Consider the following 27,937-nt stretch of genomic DNA (forward strand, 5'->3'; position numbering starts at 1 on the left):
AAATATTCATTCAATAAACAAACACAGGTATAAAAAGAACTGTCGGAATATCACACCGGGGAATTACTCTCCTAGAGCAAATTTACTATGTGAAAAGAGGAGGGAGCGGGTGGAACTCTTTCCGGTAACAATTCTACTCACCCGTAATCCCCACTTGAAATATATACTCTATTTATTAGAATTATTTCCCGGGGTTTAAGAGTGGGGTTAGGTTTACTTGTTATTTTTGTTTTTTTTCCTTTCTGAAAACAGCATAGGCCTATATTTTTAGGAATAGAATAAAAAAAGGAAAATACGGGGATTATGGGTGGATTTCTTCCCATACAATTGGCAAAGGGACGAAATGTAGGTATCTGCCTACCCTAAGTCGTCATGGCAAAAGCTATGTCCTTCGTTCAGAAGTACAAGACAGCGTGTAAGTTTAAAGAGTTTACATTGAAGAAAAGCTACGACCGGCTTGGCCTGTCAGTGGAACAACAAAAGTGACGGAGAGCTTGAGCAAAGTGTGCTGCAAGCGTACAATGTGACAATAAATACCGGTTAGACCGAGTGTTACAAGGTTAACAATGCATAGCTGATGAATGAGACTAGAACAAAGGAAAAAGCATAACTAAGACTTATTTTACCATATAGAACATACCTGAGGCTCTAACAGATGTTCTCTTTGTTAAATATAGGAACGCATTAGATGGAAACAATGTCACCACCATTCTACGCAAAATAATCGTCATACACACATGCGCGCGTGCACACACGCAAACACACACTGGCAACTTCTCACAATAAGATAGTGTAGTTGTTATAAAGAACTGGAAGACATCATAAGTATATTCAGTGAATGCAATAAAGCGGGCGCCATCTGGTGAGTCCTGGAAACTTGACTATTGCACAAAATGCAAAGCTCGGTAACAGTATCCAAAGAAGATGTTCTTTTGGGCTATTTATCGAAATATCTGAATTTGACAAAGTATACATCTGCCATCAATTGTAATATACACTACTTCAGTCGGGTATGGACAAACTGCAAGGCTCTACTGTTATTGTTATATTTTTATGCAAAACCGTGTAGATGCTTAAGATACATAAACCAATTATCAAAAGACCAATACCCTTTTAGGGGAAGCGGACATAATCAGAGGCATTTATGGATTGCTACTAGTTCAAAGCCAATGTACAGCGATCATATCGACTTTGCCCATAATTATATTTCTTTTATAACCAATCGCCAGAGCAGTTAAAAAAATCCTCTGCACAACAAAGTCACTTCGTCAAACTGTACTTACAATAAAATTATACTCCCTCAGCTGTGAAATAGTATGCAAGAAAATAATCACTCTTGGGTGTCAGCATGTACCTGCCTAACCACCAGCCGAATATTACAAGTACACATAATGGCCGAAACACCAGAACTTGGAAACACATGCCGAATGTGTGTCACTGACATTTAATGTCAGTCCCTTAAACGTCCAAAGATTATTGTCACAAGACGTTTACCCTTAACCTTCGTCATTGCTCGTGTCCTATTCGTCCTTTTCCGTCAAAACTGGTAAATGTCGGATTATATTGAAGCAAATAACAACGAAAGAAGTTATTTGATACCAGAGAAGTATATTGGCTGACAAGGGTAATCGCTAATTGCTTTATCGTTTTCTCACTCTATGGCCTTCTCGACTTATCGCTTTATCGTTATACCTGGCTTTATCGTTATACCGTCTGGTGCTATCGCTTTCTCACCGGGCCGGGCCGGGTCGAGCCGGGCCACGGCGGGCCAAATATATCGTTCACTAATAAACCCATTAATGAACACCATGCCTACAAATGATTAATGCAACATACGCCCTTGATAATAAGAATTAATTTTAAGCCACAAACGCGTTCCATATGTAGTCTACTACGAGTAAATCGGTTAAACCTCATGAAAACGAGTTTCCAGCGAACTGGCTGACTGAAGTTACATCTAAAAGTGGAATCGATAAAAGAAACATGATTTAAAATGCATAAATATTTGACTTCATTCTGTAATAGGGATAAAATCAAGTATTTGTACATTTGTTTCTTTGCATCAGTCGGGTTGTAGGATTATTATTAATTATCAATTATATTAATTATCATACGAAGATTAATTATCATACGGATAAGACTTACAATATGCATTAAGTTCAAAATAGAACACAACCATTACATTTAAATCTAACGCATTCATCCATGTATCCATTCATAACATCCATACTCATAAATACCTAATTATATACAATATCACACATTCGATTCCTTAAGGGTATGTAATATGATTAATGGGATTAATATAAATTAGACAAAAGACTTAGTGTAGAAAAGTAATAAGCTAAACTGACCTGTGCACTGATCTGTCGGATGGATGTGGTCGAGTGATTGTGCCCAGTGCAGAGGTGTTAAAAATGGCTGTGACACAGATATTCAAAATCACCAATCAAGACAATGAGAATGAGGCTTCAGTTCTTTGATCAAGACAATAAAACAATAATAGTAGAGTAGAATAACCTGACTACCCTTAAAACAAGAATGAACTGACCCTATAACCTCATTGAACTATGAGAGCAAGTATTTATAAGACCAGAGATGAATCTGGGCTGACAACTAATTATACCACTTGTTGCAAACTTGTTGCACCACTTGTTTTGGTGGTGGTGATAATGGCGGCGGTGGTGGTCCCACCAGAAGGCTCCAAATACGTTACAGATGACACCTTTTCTGAATTAGAAAGTTCTATTCTGGAAATGTTAACAATGAGTGATTATGTCACACTACTGAGTGACTTTAACGCATGATCAAGTACGTTATGTGATTATACTGAGTTTGATAGGTTCCTCACTGAGGAGTTTGATTTAGGCTGAAGAAATTTCTCCTGAAACGTATTTCCCATTAGAACTGCCATCGCAGGATTATGGAAAAGTAAACAACTTTGGCTACAAATTGATAGATATTTATAAAAATCTGAATTTGTTTATAATGAACGAAAGAATGGGTAAAGATAGTAATGTAGGTAAAGTCACCAACAATGACAAACGTTTAATAGATTATGTTATTACTTCTCTGCCCCCACCATATCAACCGTAAAAAAAAAAAACAAACCTTGGTTCGGTAAAGAATATAGACACTTTAGACGATGATTCAATAAAGCTAAACTCCGAGTTTAAAATCTAACACCCCCGCCAATGTTCAAAGACTCCGTACAGAATCGACAACCTACAAAAAATGTATAGATATAAATATATCCGAATCTATAAAACTCACTCCAAAGAGAGTTTAGAAATAATTTAAAGAAATCACCAAAGCAATACTGGAATGCCCTTCAAGCTTCACTGGAAATATCCCACAGTCGATTCCCATTATGACTATTATAAAGCTTTAAATGTCAACAACCAAGACGACGAATCACACGAAAAAGTAGATTTTAATCTCGATTGTAGCATATCAAACAAAGATATCACTCTTAAAGTAATAAAGAGAACTATTACAAAATTGAAGAGAGGTAAAACCAATGGAATAAATAATGTTGAAAATGATTATATTATTGACTCAGTGGATATAATAGCCCCGTTTTACGTCGACTTCTTCAATCTTATACTTTCAACTGGGAAACGTCCCGAATCGTGGCTATTCGGTATTATAAAACCCGTATGCAAAAATAAAGGCGATCAAAATGTCCCCAATCCATACAGACCAATAACAATCTTGAGTTGTGTGGGAAAATTTTTCACATGTATTTTAAATGCTAGGCTTTCTGAGTACCTAAAAATGAACAATTTAATTACCCTTGCACAAGCGGGTTTCTGAAAGAACTTTACAACAATAGATAACATGTTTATTTTACATATACTTGCAAATATAATGTCCACTCAAAAACAAAAACTCTTCTGCGCGTTTATTGATTTGACACTGTGTGGAGAATTGGTCTGTGGGCGAAGATACAGAAGACTGGAATTCACGGTAAATTCGTCAAGCTTATTGCTAACATGTACGATAACATTAAATCAATTGTAAAATTCAACAATGATTCCTCTTGCCTGTGAAAAATGTGTTTGCCAGGGAAAAAATTGATTTCTCCCAGCTCCTATTTTCAATCTTTTTGAACGATTTAGAAAACCACCTGTATGAACTCGGCTGCGATTTGTTGTAAATAACTCTTCATCCAGTGATCCAATCGATCTCAGGTCATTGGCTCCCTCCCTCTGCAAGCAGTTTGTGTTCTGCTGTTTATTTTGTTGACAGTTACATAGATAGATTCTTTCATACAAATGCATAAAATCGGTGATTTAAAATGTGATTGGGTTGTTTGAGATCGATTGGATCATTGGATGAAGAGTTATTTACAAAAAACCCGGGTCCATATGCATTTCATGCCAAACTATAGAAAACATACCGCTTTCAGCAATATTCCGGTAATATCACTAGGGAGACCAGAAATGGCCTCCACACGTTTTACTCATGTGGGGAATCGAACCCAGAGTGACGAGCGAATGCTTTAACCACTATAGGCTACCCCACCGCCGCTAGAAATACAAATACAGCTGGACTGAGTATCTCTTTTGGCACGAAGTATTTCCCACTTTTTTTTTCTGATTGGAACACAGAAAGAACGCGCTATTGATGATGTGTCATATAAATTGTCCTGTCACTTATGACGCTCTTACTGTTGATGCCAGTATTTGGTGTTTGCTCGAACGCACCCTCTCATATCAAACAGCAGCCACGCTGACACTTCTGTTATCTTTATATTAAAAGGTGTGTTTCGGACAGCGCTGATCTGATTCCTGTAGGTCTTGGTCATTGCATGTACGTGCACTATGTGTATTTACAAATATAACAGATGTCGCCTGGAAGTAATGATGACAGCCTAAAACGATTCAGCGGTAAACGACAGAAGGTTGGTCTTTTAATCGGATCCGAATTCTCGAATTCTCGCTTAGTCAGTCATACAAAGAAAAAGAATTGAATTAGGAGATAAACGTCATGTGTTGACCAATATCCGGGTGTTATTGAGTATTTGAAGCACGCGAATACATTCGGAACCGACGGATGTGATAACCCCATTCGACAAAACTGTTTGTTCGAGCTTCTTGAGCAGCTGATCGTGTACACGAATCTTAAATCTTAGGGGAGGCTGACACATGTAAAACATTTGAACTGTAAAATGATATTACTTGTACTAGTAAAAAAAAACAAACAACAAAAACAACAACAACAAAATAAACCTGAAACACTGATTTCGAACGAACGATTCAAATTACGAAGTTCGTTTCAGCAAGATTCCCTACTTTCAACGAGACCGCCTCTTTACTTTCAACCAATCAGAGCAAACTATGTTTTGAGCATGCGCTCATCTTGCACCTAGCAGACGATGGCCACAAGCTGACGGACGTAGGGTAACTGTAAGATTTTAAGTTTTATGAGACTGTTGATAATTTAGCAAATATGACATAAACGATGGTGATAATATTTAGCTTGCTTTACTTATTGAAAGCGATTGATATAGGCTCCTGGCGCAATTGGGACAAAATGGTGACATCCTAATGCCAAACGTGTTTTGGGAAAGATTAAGTGCGTGCCCGATTAGACTGTCATCTTTTAAAACTTTGTTAAAAGGTCTTTATTCAAAAGTCTTCATCGAAGCAACCGACTGTTTCGTCCTATGTGTATTGACCTGATATTCTTAATTTTGTTTGAGCCTAATCTTGATAATTTATTTAACAAGATAGGGTAGATATCCGTAAACATCATAGGAATCAGCATGGAACTCGGGCGGAAGGTGAAAAAGCAGAAACATATTGTCCGGAAAAGCATTATCACCGGCAGTGAAGAAATTTCAGAAAGAACCACCAACCACGTGAAAACACATTCGTTTTATGCGAACCACCCAAGTCAACGTTTCATGCAAAATGTCCAAAGAGGACGAAATGATGCTCCAACAAATCCGTATTCAAAACACGAAAGGCTGGACAAACAATCAAATAAAAGAGGTACGAGAAAAGATAATTGTTGACTTACGTTTATTGTATGTATGCAATCACATAGATTGGCATTTGATCAGATGTGCATGTCTTCGAATATTACAAACACAGGGGACAATTCGACTGACAATCCTTACTTGTTTCAAGTCATGCTTACTTCATCATGAAGTTCATGGAATATAGTAAGTCAGCTTGTCCGACTAATTGATAGTATACGATCCATGAAGCTCATTTACAGCAGGTAAGATTGCACTACTGTAGTTGGCCACGGTTGTTTCCACAGTTTGCATTAAACACATGTGCGTGTCCAACCAATTTTGCTCTGCAGTTTACAATTTGATCAGCCTAAAATGCCTGTATACAAAGTTCTTTGGAATTTACATGAGGAGGAATATTCTATTACTGTTACAGTTTTAAAAATTTTGCTTTCATAAAATGATGCAACAGTAATTATTTATTACAGGAGAAAAAGCAGGGTAAAACTCAGAGTACTCACTCACTTAATATTGCAGGGCAAAGTAGGGCAGGGGAGGCAGATAGAGAAAGAAGCAGTCTTTTTCAGCCCAGTTTTACACTGTCACTTGTGGAACCATCAGCAGCAGAAAGAAGACGACTTAACATCAAAACAAAGTTGTTCACATCCTCAGACACATGTTTCACTAGGGTAAATATCTATCCCAAAGATGTTTTTTGTACTTTCTTAAGAAATGACTGATACAGTTCTTAAAACAATAAATACATAGTAACCCCAAACTCTTCCCAATCAGAAATGACAAAGAATGAATGTATGCGCTTTGGCATAGAGATGAAAGATGTAGTATATTTTTCTGTAAACAGATTGGTTTATGTATATTTTATGAAGTTTGGCTTTTTTTCTTAAATTTTGATAGTAATGATTTTGTCAAAAACAATGTACTTGTCTTGTAGAGTTCAGAAATACAAGCTGTATAGCTAAACTTGGTGTTGAGGTATTGTGTGTATGTGAAATCCAATTCAAATCATGCTTTACTTTCAGCTTGAAGAACAAGAAATTAACCAGAGAGCAGATGAGTATGCACTGACAACTTTGGCACAAAGTGAGTTCTACATCCTTCCAGAGAATGTCAACAATGAGGAATCACATTCCACAAATAGTGGAAAGTTGATGTTGCCAGGAGCAGATTCCACAAAGGAAAGAGCAAAGAGAAAACGCAGATCCTACAGCAACATTGACTGCTTTGTTACACAGTCAAGGAAGGAAGTTGCTTGTGGAGATTATCACTTTCTACCACCTGGTATAATATTTTAATGTATATGTAACTGGTTGTCTGTCACTTTTGTAACTTAAATATGTGAAGCAAGTCCAGTTTGATCTTGTTTCAGTGATGACTAAAATAGTATGAGTTTTTTGTATTTATACATCATGTACATACATCATGATGTTTCACACGTATCTGCCACCATTTTGAATTATATTCCTTTACCAAAGTACTGTTGAACTTGTGAACTGAACAAACGTTTTTGTTTAAGTGTGCCCTAAAACTTTCTGTCTTGCCATTACATGTACGCAAAGGCTGGTTCATGTTCCAGGTACAAAATTACTGAAACCTCCCAAGAAGCTGGTGGAGCTTGTTGCTGAAGCCATTGACCAGAGCCCAGATGGTCTTTTACAAGTCCAACAGATCTATACTGTTTTACAGTGTGTATTAACTTTGAATTATGCCAAATATTTTTCTAATTTTTTTTTCAGCTGACATAGGAAATACATCCAAAAATTTTTTTAACTACTTTTCTTGATCCAACCTACATCTGGAATGAACTGAGGATAATTTATTTCTGCTATTCAAAAGTGTCAAATATCTCACAGCTGGAGCTTTACGGATGCTATAAGACTAAGACACTCCTGTCATAGATCATAAGCATATTAAACATATTTGATATATTACTTGAAGACACTAGCAAATCAGAGAATGCAGAGAATGATATTGATTTAGCAGTCAGATGTTATATTTCCAATGTCTTCATTTCAGAAACAAGTTTCCTTACTTCCAGTACATCGATAAACTTGCAATTAACAGTTGGAGGGTAAGTTCCCTGAATGTTATGAATTTGTAGACTAATGTGAATATAATGTACTAGGCTGGATTAAAAAGCAATGCCCACATTACAGTCAGCATAATATTCATGCAAATCCTGATTTGGTAGTAAACACAGTATATTCTGGTACACATACAATATGTAACTGAAAAATTGCAAGTACATGCATTGTTTCCAGAGTTCGATACGGCATGCCCTGTACCAGAAGTGGTTCCGAAAGATTCGCTTTTCAACAGAAGCTATAAACACAAAAGGTTGTTTCTGGGCTATAAACCGCTCCCTTGCTCCCAATGAATGGATTGTACCTTACAACCCAGGTCAGTCATTTCTTCCATCAAAAGTGCTTAAGGAATGTGAAATATAGAATACAGGTATTATATTAGATTTATGATATATTGACATATATCATCTGTTTAATATATACCTTAATTGATTTTAACTTTGCATATTCAACAGACCATTGCATGACTTCTCAAACACCTAAACCTAAGTCTGCAACACCCTTTTTGGACATGCTGCAAGAACCAAGTGGTGAAGATGAACACCTCAAGGTAATAGTTGGCCACGAATTTCAATTCTTGGTGATGAGAAGTGAAGTTGGCAGAAAGCAGAAAAATGTCCAAAAAAATCTTCACTATGGTCACTGAACTATGCTTTATTCTTGATGTAACAAATTTAGACAGTCCATGAAAAACATTCTGAATCTTCTGGCTCAATAGGGTACTAGGCATCATTTTCAGCAGATTGTCCGCTGTTAATATTGAAGTGACTATTGTAGGATGAGCAGTCTAGATATGTATGAAAAGCAGTAGGTTGCTGCTGCTGTTCATGTGAAGTAATGTAGTTGATAATGTGTTTCTTAGGTGCAAATTAAAGGTGTTACTGTCACGCTATTGAGTAGTCATGTTTATAAGAAGGAGTTAATGTAGATCTTTCAATACCTCAGCTTTGCAGTTTGCAGATGCTTGCAACTTCAGTATACTCTGTAAACTAGAGAGTAGTGCTGACATACCATGTGTCATAATCAGGGTGAATATGGGATTCAAATCTACAACCAGCCTTTGCTACCACAAGAAATCTGTAAACTCGCATACTTTGAAACACATTCAGTGCAGTGAAATAATCTACCTTCTCCAACAGGATGTAATTCAGATAGCCAAGGAATACGGTATCAGCTTCCCAGAATGTGTTGCAGAGGCTAAAGGAGAGTTTCAGTCTCTCCAGGTTCTGAATGTCCCATCCCCTGTGCGAGACCCAGACCCAATCTTGGTAGCATGTGTACCTGACAGATCAGCTAACACACCCAAGGCTGTAGCATTCCCAGCCTCCTTTGACACTGATGAAGGTAAGTAAACATCGGTGATCTGTCAAATGAGTTTAGTTTTGCTGCACACTCAGCAATATTCCAGCTATATGGCGGCAGTATGTAAATAATCGAGTCTGGACAAGCAATCCAGTGAGCAACAGCACGAGCATCAATTGGTGCAATTGGGAAATGATGACATGTGTTAACCTAGTCAGCGAGCCTGACCACCTGATCATGTTAGTCGCCTTTTATGACAAGCACAGTCACCTTCATGGCAAGCATGGGTTGCTGAAAGCCTTTTCTACCACTGACCTTCAGGGGTTGATCTGTCAAAGGGATTAATGGACAAAGGGATTCATTAATACATAGTGTAGATATTCAGTTACCAAGGTGCCAATATTTGTATTAAAACATTTATTGACAAGAAAATGTTTGGGAATGTGGGTACGTTGATACATCTTATCAGGGTCATATGAGATCATATCGATATACGATAATGGTGTTTGCATGAGTCAACTAAAATGAAAAATTATTGTCATATCACTGGGTCGACAACAAACTTATCAGAAACTTAAAACGATTTCTTGAAAAAGTCTCATAAAGCATGATAATCAACAATTTATTAAATGCCTGACAGGTTTTGATGAAATGCCCTTGAAGGTCACTCCAAAGAAGATAAGTGCTGTGACTGGCAACACCTCTGATGGCAACACCAATTCATGCTGCACCTCCCCCAATGATGACTCACTGCTAGCCTGGACTTCCCTTAGTTTTGATGACCTGCCTAACCTCTTCTCTCCAACATTCAGCTTTCATCCGTATGGCATGCCAGTCTTTCCTGATCATTAGATCTGGATCAGTTCATCAAAAACAATTTTGATCACTACTTGCACTGTATATACAGAAATCATTATTATAAATGCCATCCTTAACATTTTCTTCTGAAGCAGAGACGTATCCAATGCTTGTCTTTGCACCACTTTGAGTGGAACAACACTGACGATATAAACAAAACTGGCAACTTGTGAAATGAAAATGAATATATCAAAGCCAATCTCACTAATATGTGTGATGATATTTGGTTTCAAGATTCCTTTCTTTTATCCATCACTTCTTAGCCTAGACAGTTCTCTTATTTGGTATGTGCATGCATATGTATAATACTCAGTATTTTCACTTTCCTGTACCTACGTTAGAAGGAAGAGTGTCATCATTTGTATCTTTTTTGTATTTCATTTATGTAGGCAGTGCCTGAGAAACATTAACATATTTTTTTTGTAGCTTTGCATGTGATATTAATTACCAAGTACAATGGACCTATAATAATTTTTAAGTGGATTTCATGTGCAACAAGTAATGTGATGCATCACTGAAAATATTAATGATGCATCATACTTTCATGATCTAATGATACAATATTTTTCTTTCATTTCCTTTTGTGCTGTGTATGGTTTATTTTCATTGTGCACATACTTTTCTTGTCTGAATAAATCTGACATATAACACACGTACAGTTCCTTACACTAGTGAGTGAGAATGGTGATATGCCGCTTTTAGCAATATTCCAGCAGTATCACGGTGGGGATATGAGAAATGGGCTTTACACATTGTACCTGTTTGGGTAAACGAACCTAGGTGATCAGGGTGTTGAGCAAACGCTTTAACCACTAGGCTACCCCATCTCCCCTTTCCACAAACTAAGCTTGAAAAGGAGTCATTATTTTGCTCAATAAAACCATAAAAAGGAACAAAACTGTGATATCAAAACAATTTAATTAACAATGATGTAGAAATTGTAGAGCATAGATAATTATAGTGTTGCGGCTAGCATGAAGAAAGATTTGTTACACACTACCAAGATGTTCTCTTAGGCAATTATCCAGATACTCATGGGATGTTCTTTAAAATGCTTACTCAATAACAAATAACAGATCCATGTACATGTCAACAGCATGGACAACTCTTATTGATGACAATACCTGCTCATAACGCAGTATTCACAAATAATTAGATGGTATCACTGTTTGATATCAATGATATTGTCTCATTCATATGTCCACCAAAACACTCTACACATCCATCCCGATTCTGTTTATGCCTTCTCCAAGATGACAGTGATTCCCTGCCCACCTCCAATACAGGCACTTCCTAAAGCAAATCTGGCATTTTTCCTCCTGAAAGCAAACGAAAAGACTTCTGTTTACCATAGCATACTTGGCACAACCATAAATTACCTATGTTTACTTTAGTTACACCTGATACTGCCTCAGTATGATGACATCATAGATTGCTGTGAATAAAATGTCTGCTGATTTTACTCTCTATTTTAAGCCATGTTTTGGAAAATAAAACAACAGTAGATAATCGTAACTACAATGATATTAATGCTTCAATGAATGCATGCATTAAAATAAGTGCCATTCAAAAAGCATAATTATTATCAAATACTGCCACTTCATGAAATGTACACTTTTAATTCTTTGTGACAGACATGACGCCTTATTGTAAAATTCCTCAGTCATATTATGACAAATGTCTTGAACGAAACAAGACCCAAATTTGCATCCAATCACCTGTTTATTCATGACACAAGCTGTAAAACCATGATTAAGTGTTGTGCATAAAATACTTCTCCCTAACATCTTCATTTATTACTGATTCAATAAATATACTGAAGCTGGCTCAAACAAGGCCAAAGTCTGGAATGCTGAGTCAAGGAAGTGCAGTTTCAGAGACAGCTGATTAGGGATGAAAGACAGTAACACAGCTAACCCCAACTCATGAGCAAGGTGAGCTGTTATCCTGGCTCCAGAGGTTCCAAGAGGGTGTCCCAGGGATATAGCTCCACCACAAGCATTGGTGATCTCTGGGTTCAAACCCAACTCTTTAATCACAGCCAAGGACTGGGCAGCAAAGGCTTCATTCACCTAAAACAAACATGGTTTCATACAACTTTTAAAAAATAATGCTGCACCGACTTTTGGAAAAACAATTCCAAAGCTTTTAATTTCATAAGGGCAGTGAAACACTTGAATAAGAATAATGTTTATCTTGGGGACAAGCTGGTGAATCAATACTTTCACAAACAACAATGACTAACTCAGCTTTTTGCAAACTTAAGTGAGAGGCTGCCTGTACAAGTGGGGACTTGTGCTGGTTTCAAGAGCACTTTTAATATCAATACCCCACTCTGAGATAATGTACGGACTAGAGAGATACATCTTCATACAAACAGTGGAAGCCCTCTAAACAGGCACACATTGAGACCAGCAAGGATTGCCGGAAAAGCCAAATAGTTGAGCAAACTTCTTCCCTTTTCATGTGTTGATAGTCATCAAATTCTATACTCATCAATAAAGACAGCATTAGTGTCATAATTTTGCCCATTTAGTGAGTGTTCATTACTGCACAGTCAATTGGACGGTCTTTATTATGCCAAAATACGGAATAGACTGATGCCATACCAGAGGGTGTGTAAATGATCGTAAATTAACTAGCTTCTTCCAGGACCAAATTGCAGACATTGAGAACCTGCCACATTGGAGGGATGCTGGTTTTGAGGGTTTCCACTGTATATGACCAGTGTTGTTAACTCCCGAAAATTTAAGCCAGAAAACTGGTCTGGTAAAGTTACCCAACCGTTGGAAAGTTGCCAGTCCAGAATTTTCTGGACTAAGAAACCAGAAGGTAAATAAGAGGAAGGAAACTGCTTAATGGTTTCAATTCTGTTTCAATCAAGGTTTTACACTCAAAGCCAGATTCGTCCAAGACCATCGGACGTGCAACGTTTACAAACTGACCATCCGGTCACCAAACAGACCGTACTGGACAGTCATGCAGGCGGCAGTTTGCAATGCTGATGTGACAAAAGTGAATGTTCAAGTACTATTCATTGTGTAGCATCACAAGATATGATGTCATATTCCTCATTCCACGATCCAGTAGCATTTTCTGGAGTCCTGTGTTTTTTGTGCTTATTACCGCACTAAATATTGCGGGGAACATGATGGTTGCCTGTTCACAAGTGCATTTTGGACAATGTTTTTATAAGAATTCATCGACATCATCTTGTATGACTACAAGCAATCAAACGAAGCCCAACAGCTACTGTCATGTCTGCAGGTTTCGACGTTACCTCTGTGAGATCCATGTCTTTTAGTTCCTTCCCTGCAGCCTTGAGAGCTGCTTTAGATGATGGAACAGGACCAATACCCATAATATTGGGGTCACAACCTGCAACATAACTTTTGACCCTCAGATTCAAACTTACACCAAGCACAATACTTTGTCACAGTATGAGTACTGACTTGGTTGATACATCTTCGTATCCCAACAAAATTATGCTCACGTAGTTGATCACTGGACTGTCTTGTATATATGTCAGATAGCTGAAATATTGCTGAGTGTGACGTAAAACGAACATTCCTCACATGCTTTGAAACCTTTTCAGTTATGTCACAGTGATGCAGCTCTTAGATGTTTACTACATTGGGGAAACCCAAGCATACAGATTTGATGCTGTGAAACCATGATATTTGATTGTTCTACATCAGAGATTATATAGCCCACATCCTTAAGAAATTTTAACACAGCTAAGGGATGCAACTCCTCAGTTCCTTGTTTTATGTGAGAGACACTCTGCATACAGCAACTCGGGGGGAAAACCTTGAACATGCATCACTGATATTGCATTCTTCTAACTGACTTTAAAACATATTCCAATGGCAGCATTATATTAATGGCGCGTGAGTGACTAATATTAAAGTTGAAACACCAGATTTGCCCATATTCTGGTCCTGTCTAAGCCCCATACTCTGAAACTTTTGTGTCGCTTAGTGAAAGAATAACTGCAACCTGCTTCACTTTGGATTTCCATTGACATAACTGAAATACTATGAAAAGAGGAATGATGAAAGGCATAATGTTTGTTGAAAATGAAGTCATGTGAACTGAAACATTTCAAGATTTCAACTGAACAGTGTTGACAAAATATTGCAATGTTAAAGCGATACAACAGCAGCCAAAATGACAACACCACACAGAGAGCTTGAGACCATGATAAACATTCTACACCGTCAATGTACAATGATGCAAGCAAACAGGTCATGCCATCAATACAGAAGAATACTTTTATAACGAACACGGATAATACGAACTGATGGCTATAGCGAACTGTTTTAAAAGTCCCAAATAAACCACTATATGTTATATACAAAAGTCGTGAATAATGCATTCTCTATAATGAACTTGCCAGCTATAGCGAACTGATTTGCAATCCCTGTAAGGCCCAGGATGCACTAATTAACGGTGTGAATAACGAACTGAGCGAACTTAAACAATGTCACTGCCAAATAGCAGTGCTCACTTTGAAATCAGTTTATGGCAAACCCGAGAGTCCCAGTTACAAGTAATTAACGTTTTGAATGAGGCTGTGGCATGCATGCAGACGGCCAAGTGTGGACAAAGCAAGATAACTGACTTTGCAGTGAAACGTATGTAGTTGAATGAATGAATGCACGAATAAACTGAGTACATCGTAGCTGTGTTGTACTATATACATTGTAAGGTGTTTTTATTGTTCTTTTGATGGATTTCGTGAATAACGAACTACGGATATAACGAACTAATTTCAGTGGTCCCTTGGAGTTCGTTATAAAGGTATTTTACTGTATCTCAATTCTGCAGAACTTATTCAACAAGCAAGCTGTACAAGTAATCCAAAACCCCACAGAATACACTGCCATTGTACCTGCGATCAGTTCAGTGCAATACTGGCTTTTATCCAGTAAAGTAAAGTGATCAACTGCATACCTGAGATGCCATAGGACACAAGTCGAGCAAGTGGAGTGAGGTTGTGTTGTTTCACAGCTGCCTCGCTTGCCAGGATAAGAGCAGCAGCTCCATCACATACACCCTGAAAAGAGACGATACTGCTGGACCATTGTTTAAAACTCATATCCCCAGCCAGAATGTAAGTAGAGGATAATAAGAAAGTGCGATGATGCACTTATGCCTAAAACAGCATAAACTGTCTCCAATTGTAATAAAACTTGATTGATAAAACCAATATGCCAAAAGGTTCAGTTTGTTAGACTGTTCGATGTTTTATTCAAGTCAGCAACATTCCAGCTTTATCAGAGTGTCATGTAAATAATTTTGTCTCTGTTAAGCAACTTTATGATGGTCATGATGGCTTCAACTAAACTATTAACATGAACAGTGAATTATTGCAAAATGAAGACATGGGGACAATCACAACAAACTATGATGTGAATGATGTTCAAAAAAAACTTGCATGAAAATTGCAACACTGTCTAGTTGGCAAAGGAGAATGCATTTTCAGTAACTTTACCGGATATATTTAAGTGCAAATGCACAAATTCCATGTCAGTACATACATGGTAAAATTATCAAGACTAGACACCTTGAGTTTTGACTGTAGGAGGGAGTGAGTACGGTTTCATTCCACTTGAAGCAATGTCACAGCAGTGGATAACACAAACAGGCTTCATACATTGTACCTATGTGGGGAATCAAACCTAGACATTCAGTGTGACAAACGAACATTTTAATCACTTGGGCACCCGAATGCCAGTTTATATCAAAAGAGCCAACCATTCACGGAATTCTAAAGAAAGGGCACTGAATTCGCTCCATGCACCCAGTCAACTCACAGATGCATTTCCTGCAGTAACTGTGCCATTTTTCTTGAAAACAGGAGGTAGTTTAGCCAGTGCTTCAGGACTTGCAAGCCGGGGATGTTCATCTCGCTCAAATACCTCCTCGCCTGCAAAAGATCAGAAGAAAAGTAATCTCACAAACACTGTCTATTTTTTCAGACAAAGTTTCGAACAAAAGGCAAATATTTTCAATCACTGTTAATTTGTAGAATAACTACAGTGCCTCAGTTATGAAAACATGTAATTGTCTGAATAAAATTGATATTTTATACTTATCTGACTCACGTTCATTTGCTTATCTTCTCCTTCTAAGCGAGGACAGAGGAACATTTGAAATGCCTTGAAGTTCCCTTCTTTTGAAGTGGACATACAATCACACTCTACCACAGGAAGCCTCCATGTTTCCCGCCATATTGGTCACATGACCAGCCTGTTTGTCTTTCTCTCCGTAATTCCATAAGCCTGACACGTGAATTGCAGAGAACCCAATATGTCTAGAGGGGCAGTAGGAAGGGCTTGACGTCATGAGTTAGGATAAGTATAAAATATCAATTTTATTCGGAAAAATACATATTTTTCCTTATCCTGACTCATGCTTATGTACTTACAGAATCCGAAGGAATTTTCATTGGGTCAGCCCATGATGGATTCTGTCGCTGCTATATAAGTTAGTCCAACACTCCCCTCACCCCAACCCCCCACGCCCCCTCACAAGCAGTAACAGCAGTAATTCGGTCCTCATCTCCAATATTCATCCAAGAAACAGAGGAATCACATCCAGTCAAACTTCTGTTCTTGTGAAGCAATCATTGACTGGAACGTGATGATATATACAGATCAGCTAGCATCCTGCTAGAGTCTAATGCAACTGTATGTCAAGATTCCTATCAACACCCTTCACATGTACAAGTAACTTCATTTCGAGTACCAGGTCATAATCACTACATAGGTGACATAAGTAGTCTGCTACTTGAGGATGTGTGACTTACATTACAGTGAAGCCCTTCCACTTGGTGTATGTCTCAAATCACATCCATTTATCGTCATATAAGGAGTGAGTAGATATATGTAGAGCTGAGGTGACTACCTACGCCACTCTAGGGGAACATCCTTGATGTATCAAGCATACATTGATACAATCCCTACATGTAGTTGGAGCGATGTCCGACCATTTGTTTGGTGTGCAGATGGACGAGTAGGTCCTTCCATTCTGTGAGTCTCAGTGATGGTTGTCCTGGTAATTCCATGATGAGTGCTGCAAACCATTCTCTCCAGCCAGAAAGTCAGTCGCAGCATCATCGTCTATTTTATCGTACCAATGACCTTCAGTAGGAGGACTGGAAGCAGGAGCACATAAGCATTCATCCCTTCCCATGAGATGCTGAGAGCGACTGTTGCCCATGCAAACAGATCTGGTACTGGACATAAGGATGTTGTCATTGTTTTACCTGTATATATAAATATAGCTCTGTACCCCATTCTCAATCACCTGATGAAGGAGTAAGCATTAACTCCGAAACATTGTGTTCTCATATAAAGAAGTCGATATCCATAAAAATAGTCTTCATTCTTATGTATTTCACTTCTAAATGCCCTTCAAAGACTCTGTTGGAGATGGTTGTAAAGGATGTGATATAACATCTACCATGATGTTGCATGCACCTGGGATGTGGTATGCCTTTATGTAGAGATTCAAGCCATCAACGATGTTGAAGAGTTGAAAGGTTAGCTGTAGCAGACTGTGAGACCATGTTGAGCCATGCTTATTTATGTAGAACGCTACTGTGGAGATGTTGGTGTGGACCATCAGTAGTCAGTTGCTCAATGCTGTCGACCATTGTCGTACTTCATTGATTACAACTTTCCTCTCCAGGTGTTTGACATGCACAGTGCGTTTGTTGCTTGCCCAAATTCCTGCTGCAACCTCTTTGTCCAGGTGGGCACCCCAACCTTGTAGTGACACATCCATGTAGAGATGACTGTTACAGTTCCGCTCTGTCAAATAAGTCTCTGCAACATTGTAATGGACGTAGTTGTACTCTTTCCCTTCGGGCCAAATGCTGTGCTGAAGTGAGTAGACCGAGAAGACAATGCCAGTGTCATAGTGGTAACTGAGAGAGTAGAACTTGCAGTATCATGGCTTGAATCTTGTCTCAACACTTCTCTACATAGGTAGACTGGTTGTTGCAGCAAAACTGTCCTCTGTTGCCTCTGGCCTCCAGATAAACAACACTGAATCTGTTATAAGACAATCTTTGCCTCCTGAAGACAATTAAATGCTGCTTATCTGGGTTGTAAATGAACCCTTTCCAACATTGAAATGGTTGTTTACATCTGTAGACAACTTTCTGACTTGCAACAAATAGATGCATTCTGCACAGGGCAATGTCTTTCGAAGACCAATGAGGATGCAGATATGGCATCACGGGTATTGCAGCTAAATGATAATCATGCAATCTTGTGCAGTCAGTGATTCCTTCACTAAGTGGGCTTGCTTCGGAGATACACGAGTGAGCATGTGTATTGATGACTGAGTAGAAGTGCACGAAACCTTCCGCCGCTTAATACTGACATAGGCAGACTGTCCTCCTAATCGTTGTGTCAGTGTTCTTTAACTGAAGATTATACCATCATCATCTTTTACTGATTTTGTGAGGCAGTTCCCACCCTCCCCATGCTGATACAAGTTGACTGTAGTACCTGGTTCCAAGAAGCGTCAAAATAACCTTGTTGAATTCCTCGCTGCTGGTGCACGACAACCTGATGTTAGTGCCAGATGCTTGGAGATGAATTGTTGATCCTTCTTCGAAGTAAGTAGAGTAGATAAATCATTGTATCTTCTTCAAAGTTGTAAACTTCTGGCGTTAAACGGTGTATGTTGATATGCTGATTCCACATGTGTCAGTCTAGTATAGTAGTTCCCATTCCTTGAATGCCATCGTGCATGTTCCTGTGTCAGTCTAGTATAGTAGTTCCCATTCCTTGAATGCCATTGTGCATGTTCCTGTGTCAGTCTAGTATAGTAGTTCCCATTCCTAGAATGCCATCGTGCATGTTCCTGTGTCAGTCTAGTATAGTAGTTCCCATTCCTTGAATGCCATCGTGCATGTTCCTGTGTCAGTCTAGTATAGTAGTTCCCATTCCTTGAATGCCATCGTGCATGTTCCTGTGTCAGTCTAGTATAGTAGTTCCCATTCCTTGAATGCCATCGTGCATGTTCCTGTGTCAGTCTAGTATAGTAGTTCCCATTCCTTGAATGCCATCGTGCATGTTCCTGTGTCAGTCTAGTATAGTAGTTCCCATTCCTTGAATGCCATCGTGCATGTTCCTGTGTCAGTCTAGTATAGTAGTTCCCATTCCTTGAATGCCATCGTGCATGTTCCTGTGTCAGTCTAGTATAGTAGTTCCCATTCCTTGAATGCCATCGTGCATGTTCCTGTGTCAGTCTAGTATAGTAGTTCCCATTCCTTGAATGCCATCGTGCATGTTCCTGTGTCAGTCTAGTATAGTAGTTCCCATTCCTTGAATGCCATCGTGCATGTTCCTGTGTCAGTCTAGTATAGTAGTTCCCATTCCTTGAATGCCATCGTGCATGTTCCTGTGTCAGTCTAGTATAGTAGTTCCCATTCCTTGAATGCCATCGTGCATGTTCCTGTGTCAGTCTAGTATAGTAGTTCCCATTCCTTGAATGCCATCGTGCATGTTCCTGTGAAGGATGAAGATCAATGTTCAGTGGTGAAGATGACTTGTCCTAGTGTCCTGACAAAGTACGTGGGCAACCCTTCCTACTAAAATGCCGAAGATGCTTGAGTGCAGTCGCAAAGTCCATAGTAGAGTAAGCTTCCGAGCGTTGAAGGACGGGATGTGTTGATGCTGACTCTTCATCGCAGTATGGAAAATAGTAGATAACTTGTCCAGTATTGGAAATATCAGTGTAATCTGAGGGAAGGTCAACATGTCAAGTCGCCATAGACCATCTTGTAGGTAAGGGTGTCATAGGACTACCTCGATGGTGACGGGAGGTCTAGCCCAATTGTAATCAAAGATGTAATCTCCAAGTCTAAGAAGACACCCTTTTTTTTTTTATGTAATCCGATGAGCCTCTGATGAGTCATCTCTATTCTTCTGTGCATGCATCGCTGAAGGACTACTGTTTCAGCAATGACCTAGTAGTATTTAATAGTTGAAGACTAGCCTTGGAGGATACGTAGACGACTGAGATGACATCTTTGGCTGAGATGACATCCATACTGACAACGAAGTCTTCTGGGACTAGGGCCTAGTCTCCCAATTACTCAGACAGCATCCCCCATCTGGTGATTCACTATAAACCTGAATATAAGCAGTATTTAGCACAAGGCTACCAGATGCATTATGAATCAAATTGTGAGACATGACTTGAGAGAGCCTACATAAAGTAAAAATTTTTCAGCAGGTATTTGAATATTTCTTACCAAGTTGACAGCGAACACTTGAAGAACAAATAAGCGTGCAATTAGGACATAATAATATGGGACAGCCGCAGACAGCCATAACACCAGGAGCACTATTTCATCAGTGAAAGCATAATCTCACTTGATGAAATACATGTTCAACAACATAAAAAAATATGCAAATTTATCCACAATTTCATATTGTAATAATAATTGATACAGATCAACGCTGTGTACTGCTATATTTTGTGTAAAGGGCCGAAAAATAAAAGGGTATTAAATGCCATTTAGGGACTCAAGTTGACTTCAACTGTCTCGTTGGGTGATGGAGGAGAGAGAGTGACAAACAGGGCTGGTCATGTGACCGATGTGATGGGAAACAGGGAGGCTTCCTGTGGGTGAGTGTGATTATGCGTCTGCTTCAAAAGAAGGGAACTTCAAGGGATTTCAAGTGTTCCAATATCTTCGCATAAAGGGAGGAGATAAGCAAATAAGCATAAGTCAGGATAAGGAAAAATAAACATTTAAGTGTGCTTCAAACAACACACATTTTTCTCCAATCTGAAGTTAAATATTTCCCAATATGAGTGTGTCAGACTCATATAAATGGGATATTTATATAGCACACATAACCACGCAAGTAGTATATGCTCAAAACCCAGATATTTTTTCCTTCAATCATTGGATGTTAATCTTAGTGGTACAACTATTATCAATCTCAACTCCCTGGGGACCATACAACTCTTGAAGCCAGCAGGCGCAATATTCATCCAATATTATGGTGGTGACACCAGAACAGTCTTAACTATTGTAACTTCAGTCACAAGGAATATTCGGAGTGACAAATTTCACCAAAATGTGACCTTAACATAGCTTTTTATTAAAGTATCAGTAACAAATATTAAAATATCATAAACAATGTGGTAATATAGTCTGTGCACCCTTTTTACACTGGAAACTGCAACAAGTGTTTACGGTGAGTGAGTGAGTTAAGTTTTACACCGCACAGTTATATGGCGGCAGTCTGTAAATAATCGAGTCTGGACCAGTGATCAACAACATGAGCTTCAATCTGTGCAAATGGGAACCCATGACATGCATCAACCAAGTCAGTGAGCCTGACCACCCGATCCCGTTAGTCGCCTCTTACGACAAGCACAGTCGCCTTTTATGGCAAATATGGGTTGCTGAAGGCCTCTTCTACCCTGGGACCTTCACGGGTCACAAATGTTTGCAATGATCTTTCACCAAAATATTACCTTTCTTTCCTTTAACTTTCATGGGAACAACTTCAGCCTTGAATACACCTTCTTCAAAAGCTGAAAGAATCATCATGTCAGTGGTAAAGCTGAGTAGAACCATCTACATGGCTCCAGCAGATGACATATAATTACACCTTGTACAACCAAAGGGTCCAAGACCTTGTTTTGACCACTACTTGGTCAGATAAAAAATGCTTTATAGAACGTAATAGTCTTATGAATATGATCAGGTATGTTGATATAAATGAGAATTTGATGAAAAAGTTACTTGGTAAGGTTGTCAGGTTGTAATTTATGGCTATGGGATAGTGATGATGATTTTTATGGAGAAGCATGTACAAAGTTAGTGATCCCCCTACCACCCCATACATGTGTACAAAACTGAAGACCCCACTTCAACAGAATTGTTGACCACCCCTGAAATCATCATCACCTCTCTAAGATAAATTATGAAGAGTCCGCAATCACATGATTTCAAATGGGCTAGTTTTAAGAGATGTGAGTGTGTCAGAAATGCTCTAAAAACTTTTTTTTGTTCAAACCACATGACCTCCTACAAGGTTTAAACTCAGTGGTTGAGTGTAAACAAAAAGTACTGAGACTACGTTACTTAGACTAGTTCAAAGCATTTCATAAATTTGAAATTACACAATACAAATGCTCAAAATGATGCTACCAACCCTTCTGCCAGCGTGTTTGTGAGGAGAGAGCAAAGTTGTCACATTCTTCCCTCGAGATGTTGTACTTGACTGCAAGGTTCTCAGCAGTGATGCCCATGGGTGTCTTGATGTGCATGTCAGTCAAGCCTGCCCACAGCGTGTCTTCCAACTGAGTTGAGGAAAAACAATTTTGCCTCATTACACAGGGACTAATTATAATTTATGATTGACTGCCTCTGCGATATGCCATAAACTATGATGCAAACTAGAGGAAATCAACTTGATTTGGGGAATATTTCCTCCAAACGCTCTTCATTAATAGGGAAATATTTATACAAAGGATTGCCTTTCATTGTAAAAGATCATGGAGAAGGTTTGCTGATATTAAAACGGGTCTGCTAACCCAAATTCACTAAATGTTCTCGATGATAACAGAAACTCAAACATGCTGAGTTCTACTGGACCACTGGTCATATTAGATTCTATTTCTCACCTTGATGTCGGTACCAAGACGAGTCCCGAAGCGGATGTTGCGTACAGCATATGGAGCCTGAGTCATGTTCTCAGATCCTCCAACCAACACAATGCTACTCTCTCCCAGCTCAATCTCCTGTACAGACATACAGTACAGTGACAATGTGACAGGTGAATCTCCTGTACAGACATACAGTACAGTGACAATGTGACAGGTGAATCTCCTGTACAAACACTAAACTGACAATTTAACACCACTAACCTTATTTAAAACCACACATATACGAAAGGACACTGTTGAAAGTATCAGATAAATAAAATAAATAACACTGTCAATCTGGCCTACAAATCAACACGAAACCCCCCAAATCCTTTTAATAGCATAAGAAAAAAATGTTCTAATTTTAAATGCTGATATTAAAATGAATCAAATTATGGCTCATGTAACAATGATAAACACCAAAGTTGTAACTTAAAACAGACGCTGATACAAACAAAATTTCTACTCATGAACGAAATGTATATAATTCAGTGTCTCAGAATGTAAACGGGGAAATTATGTAAGTATTTCATGCATGCTCTAACATGGACTGCTCCACAAAACATATTATTTATGCTAAAATATGCCAAGGGTGTAATGAAAAATACATTGGACAAACGGTGTGCTTGAGGGACAGAATTAGCGTCCACAAAAACACAGAAGAAGGACCTCAAAACAAGCCACATCCCCTTAAGCGCTCATATCGAAAATTGTGCAGCAGGAAAGGAAATACAATTAAAAATATTTCATTTCTATAGGATGAATACTGCTGATGCCATGCCGCGTCAAGCTAATGAAAACCTTTTCATTAAAGAATGGTGTCCATCGTTAAATATGTAACGCAATGTGTTTGAATCATACTTGTTTCATTATGCTACCACTACTGTCAATTTAAAGCCGCCAATGTGACATCACACATCTTGTCATGACACGTATATACAGTTGCATAGTGACATCATGATAAACTGTCCTTGGTATGGTAGCCTGTCATAGCACTATATGCAATACACACCTTAAACACCTCATTCTTGCACCTGGGCAGTTAAACTTAATGTTAAATATCTTAGAAATATATTTCTTAAAAAAGATAAATAATACAAGCTGAGCACCTTTAAGTGTAACCAGGTGAGAACAATATTCCACAGAACTATTTATGAGTTATGAATAGAGCCAGTAGTAGTATCATGAGTATTGGGAATCAGAAACCAAATTCAATACTGATCAAAGGAAGACTGGTGGTGAACGATTATCAACTATAGTTGTAGTATATACATTTTCAATTTAATCACCACTTTTACAGGATTTTCCCCATTTTTTTTTCATAATCAATGCTTTTTTTAAAATATAACTTATAATATCATACAATGAAATGTTCACATTCAAGAAAGATCATATGTGTGCCACTGTACCTGAGCTCCGTTAACGACAGCCTGGAAACCAGATCCACAGAGTCTATTGACAGTCAGGGCAGGCACCTCCGTGGGAACACCAACTCGCAGCCCAATGTGACGGGCAATATATGCTGCATCTGCTGAAGACTAACCAAATCACAAAGAGTCTTTTATTGTTCATATTTATGTAGTCCAGCACATCATGTCCTTCATCAAGCAATCCAACTTCCAAGTAATGAAAGATGGGCACTGTGATTTTTATAGACATTGATCGTAACAAGCGTATCAAGATATTGATCATGTCATATTAAAAGTATTGAGATTTATATAAAGACATTCATCATATCATACGAAAGTTATTGAGATATGTATCAAGATATTGATCATATTTTATATGAAATGTATTGAGATATGTATCAACATATTGATCATATCATGTGAAGTGTACTGAGATATGTATTAAGATATTAAACATATCATCACCAGAGTATGGAGATAGGATCATATCATAACCAGAATAGCTTGACAATAATTTGTCTTATAATCACTATTTTGAGAGACAAATCATATTCTTTAAAACCAGTGTAGGATTGTAAAAAATGTCAAGGAAAGTATCACATCTTGGCCATCTGTATTGAGCACTGCATCACCATCAATCATCCATTTCATGAACAGGAACCCATTATTTGCTTGGCTTCCCAAACATTCCCATTCTCCTTTATCAACTTACCTGAATAACATTTCCAAAGGTAATGGAGTTGATAAGTTCAGGATTGATTCCTCCAGCTGCCAGAGCTCCCTCAGCTGCTATTGCACCAAGGTCGGTCGCTGTGAAGTCCTTCAGTTTCCCTCCATATGTTCCAAATGCTGTTCTTCTTGCAGCAACAATGAACACACCTGACACACCTGCAAATGGAACAATGATACTTGTCTTGGATGTACATCCAAACTTCCTGAAATATTTTTCTCCCCATTTTTCTCCCTATTTTCAGGACATACACAAAAACAACTACACTGCACCAGATATTTGTCATCATCCATCCATCCATCCATCCATCCATCCATCCATCCACTTGTGCAGTGCCATTATCAAGCTCAGCTGCTTAATGGCGCTTTCTTTTCTCTTGATCATATTTTCAGTCTGAACACCTGGGGCATTCTCTTCCCACAGTGGTTACTCAAGTCATGTCTTCCCACGTAACCTTTGTTTTAAAATGGCCATATCCATGATTCTTGTAAAATCCCCTGGCAGCGAAAAATGGCAAAACAAATTATCTCACTTCTTTCTATCCTATCAGAACATGTGCTACATCAACTTAAGATGCAATATGGCGGCCACCATAGAGTTAGTTGATTAATATGTGAAGGAAAGATTTGGTAATTCACGTTAAACTGAAAACCAGAAACCAGCCTTACAACGTGGGGCCACAAATATCCCTCCTCTCCCGATGACATATGTGCATGTGACACACAAGACATCTAATGGCAAGCTTGTCTGTTGTCAATGAAGGTGACAGAGATACCATTGACCTGCCACTGCATGACTGAATTCTGTCTTGAAAAAACTCACAGGGGAAGAGGTTATAGTTTTCCTGAAGCATATGAAAATTACCAAGACTTTGCTAACGATCAGTTTTGAAACAATGTTGCTGACTGCACAACAAAACCTAACTGCAACCAATCACGAATCCTGAACACTTGCACCACGAAAGGGCCGTATTAGAACAGAGGTTACATGGGAAGATATGACTTGAACAACCATTGTGGGAAGAGAATGCTGCTGGGGTTCAGGGATTGGGAAAGAGAACTTTTACAATGGGCCATTTTCAGGATTATTAGTCATTTCCTGAATTTTGAATGGGCCAGTGCCCTTGTATCAAAAGTAAACTTCCAAATTTTCATGGGCCATTTTTTATTCTAATGTGCAAAATGGCCCATGGCCCCTGCCTTTCCCAATCCGCGGGGGCTTGTAAATGACTTGTACAGCCATTAGGCACCCCATGTTCATGTGGCCCTCCCATCCTTACAAGGTACCCATTCACAGATAGGTTAGGCTAACAACTACTCTCTGAAGTGGCCATTTTGTACTGGAATAAGTTCATAGTGAAAGAAACTAAAATGAAATGAAAAGGAGCATTGAGACTTTCTGGGCTTTCTTTGTTATGTCTGCTTCAAGGTCTGTACAACTACAACCAGGTGGACTGGGACACAGTCACAGTACTTTGTCTAAGTTTACTGCATGTTGCTGTACCTGCAACTATTTGTATGCATGTATTCATGTGGCCATTTATCCATCTGGTTATTTACCAATAATTGTGTGGGTACGTTTAAGTGAATGACTTGTGTTTTCTACACTAGGGGTTTTGACAACACCAAAAGAGTCAGCACACAAACCAGACTCCAAGTTTTTTTAAATGAGAAATTCACATATATATATATATATGTCAGCTTTATATGGTAGCAAGGCCCAAGGTTGTAAATATTTACTACATACATGAAAGTGTATGGTGCCAAACCTCCTAGGAGCACAATCATGGTAAATTCTGGATTCTGTCTCATCTGATCAAAGCTGACTTGGGACAGAACTCCAGAGATTATAAAGATTTAACACACATAAGTTATTTTGCGTTTAGGGGGTAAAGTTGAGTGTTAGTTTTGGGGTGGCAGACAAATTCTATTGTGGTTCCTAATATTCCCAAACCAAATTTGTGTCAAGAAACATAAACATCCTTTAAAGCAATCACCGAATCTCGTCATTAAAAAAACAAGTATTTCCTGTAAAACAACTACTCATAATAAACAACATGAAATGGACAATATGTAGAGCAAAGGGTTCGTACACGTAAGTATGGTAAGGACACTTTCGGCAAAAACAGAGAACTACACGCGTGAACACTAGACCGGGTGAAAGGATAGATTACCATTGCATCCAAAGGAAAGAAAAAATGTCCACGATACATTATGTGAAACTTGCCGACAACAAAGGACAAAAAGTACAGAGCAAACAGAGCGTGTACAAAGTGCTGTCGATGGCTTTGTACTGACATTGTAAAGATTGTCGACTACCAGTCGAACTCGAAGTGCAAAGTCCATCGTACCTGAGCCGGCTGCAGAAACGTCAGCTCTCACAATTTTATTTACAGGTGAGAGCGACCAAACTACTTAATTTAATATGAAGACAGGTTGTCACACTTTAAAGAGAATATTGTCAGTTAAAAGAAAACATCTCTGTAGGTGTCATAATTTAGATGAAAGACTCGAATATTTAGAGCATAACTTTCGTGCTTACCCCTGGACACCGCCATGATGAACTTTGAACCGCAACATTGTTCAACGGAGTTGTGTCCCCTTGCAAAACTGGTCCCACTTTCACGAAACTCTCGTAAGCCTAAGATCTCGTACCTTTTCTCGAAGCATTCGTACTTCCTAGATCCGTGTACTCTATAACAATGACTTATGAAAGTCATAGCGCTACAAGGGCTGTGTTAAACGGTGTCCAGATTGGCGAAATTGTTGAGTTCAGTTGAGTTGGGTTTTTCGACGCATCAGCAAATTTCAGCTATTTAGCGATTGCTGGTTCAATGTCATTTAGAAAGTGGTAAAATGTAACTTATGTTTATTTGGGA

General features: G+C 38.6%; 2 protein-coding genes across 2 annotated transcripts; one reads left to right on the forward strand and one right to left on the reverse strand.

The window, feature by feature from the left end:
• The first annotated feature begins 5,734 nt into the window (after positions 1-5,734).
• On the forward strand, positions 5,735-10,880 carry LOC137262307 (uncharacterized). Its single transcript, XM_067800129.1, has 9 exons — positions 5,735-5,999; positions 6,503-6,654; positions 7,006-7,264; positions 7,560-7,668; positions 8,000-8,054; positions 8,245-8,383; positions 8,523-8,617; positions 9,207-9,411; positions 10,010-10,880. Exons 1-9 carry the CDS (start codon positions 5,771-5,773, stop codon positions 10,219-10,221), a joined length of 1,455 nt encoding a protein of 484 aa, XP_067656230.1. The 5' UTR covers positions 5,735-5,770; the 3' UTR covers positions 10,222-10,880.
• A 248-nt stretch (positions 10,881-11,128) lies between these two features.
• Positions 11,129-27,651, reverse strand: LOC137262308 (3-ketoacyl-CoA thiolase, mitochondrial-like). The gene is made up of 11 exons (XM_067800130.1): positions 27,601-27,651; positions 25,042-25,217; positions 24,330-24,458; positions 22,900-23,016; positions 22,428-22,575; positions 21,745-21,804; positions 16,047-16,159; positions 15,184-15,286; positions 13,508-13,605; positions 12,145-12,299; positions 11,129-11,546 (listed from the first exon to the last, which is right to left on the reverse strand). The coding sequence occupies exons 1-11, from the start codon at positions 27,614-27,616 to the stop codon at positions 11,465-11,467; spliced, it is 1,197 nt and encodes a 398-aa protein (XP_067656231.1). The 5' UTR covers positions 27,617-27,651; the 3' UTR covers positions 11,129-11,464.
• Between the last annotated feature and the right edge of the window lie 286 nt (positions 27,652-27,937).

Source organism: Haliotis asinina, chromosome 14, assembly GCF_037392515.1.
Source record: "Haliotis asinina isolate JCU_RB_2024 chromosome 14, JCU_Hal_asi_v2, whole genome shotgun sequence".
In the NCBI taxonomy this organism is placed as follows: domain Eukaryota; kingdom Metazoa; phylum Mollusca; class Gastropoda; order Lepetellida; family Haliotidae; genus Haliotis; species Haliotis asinina.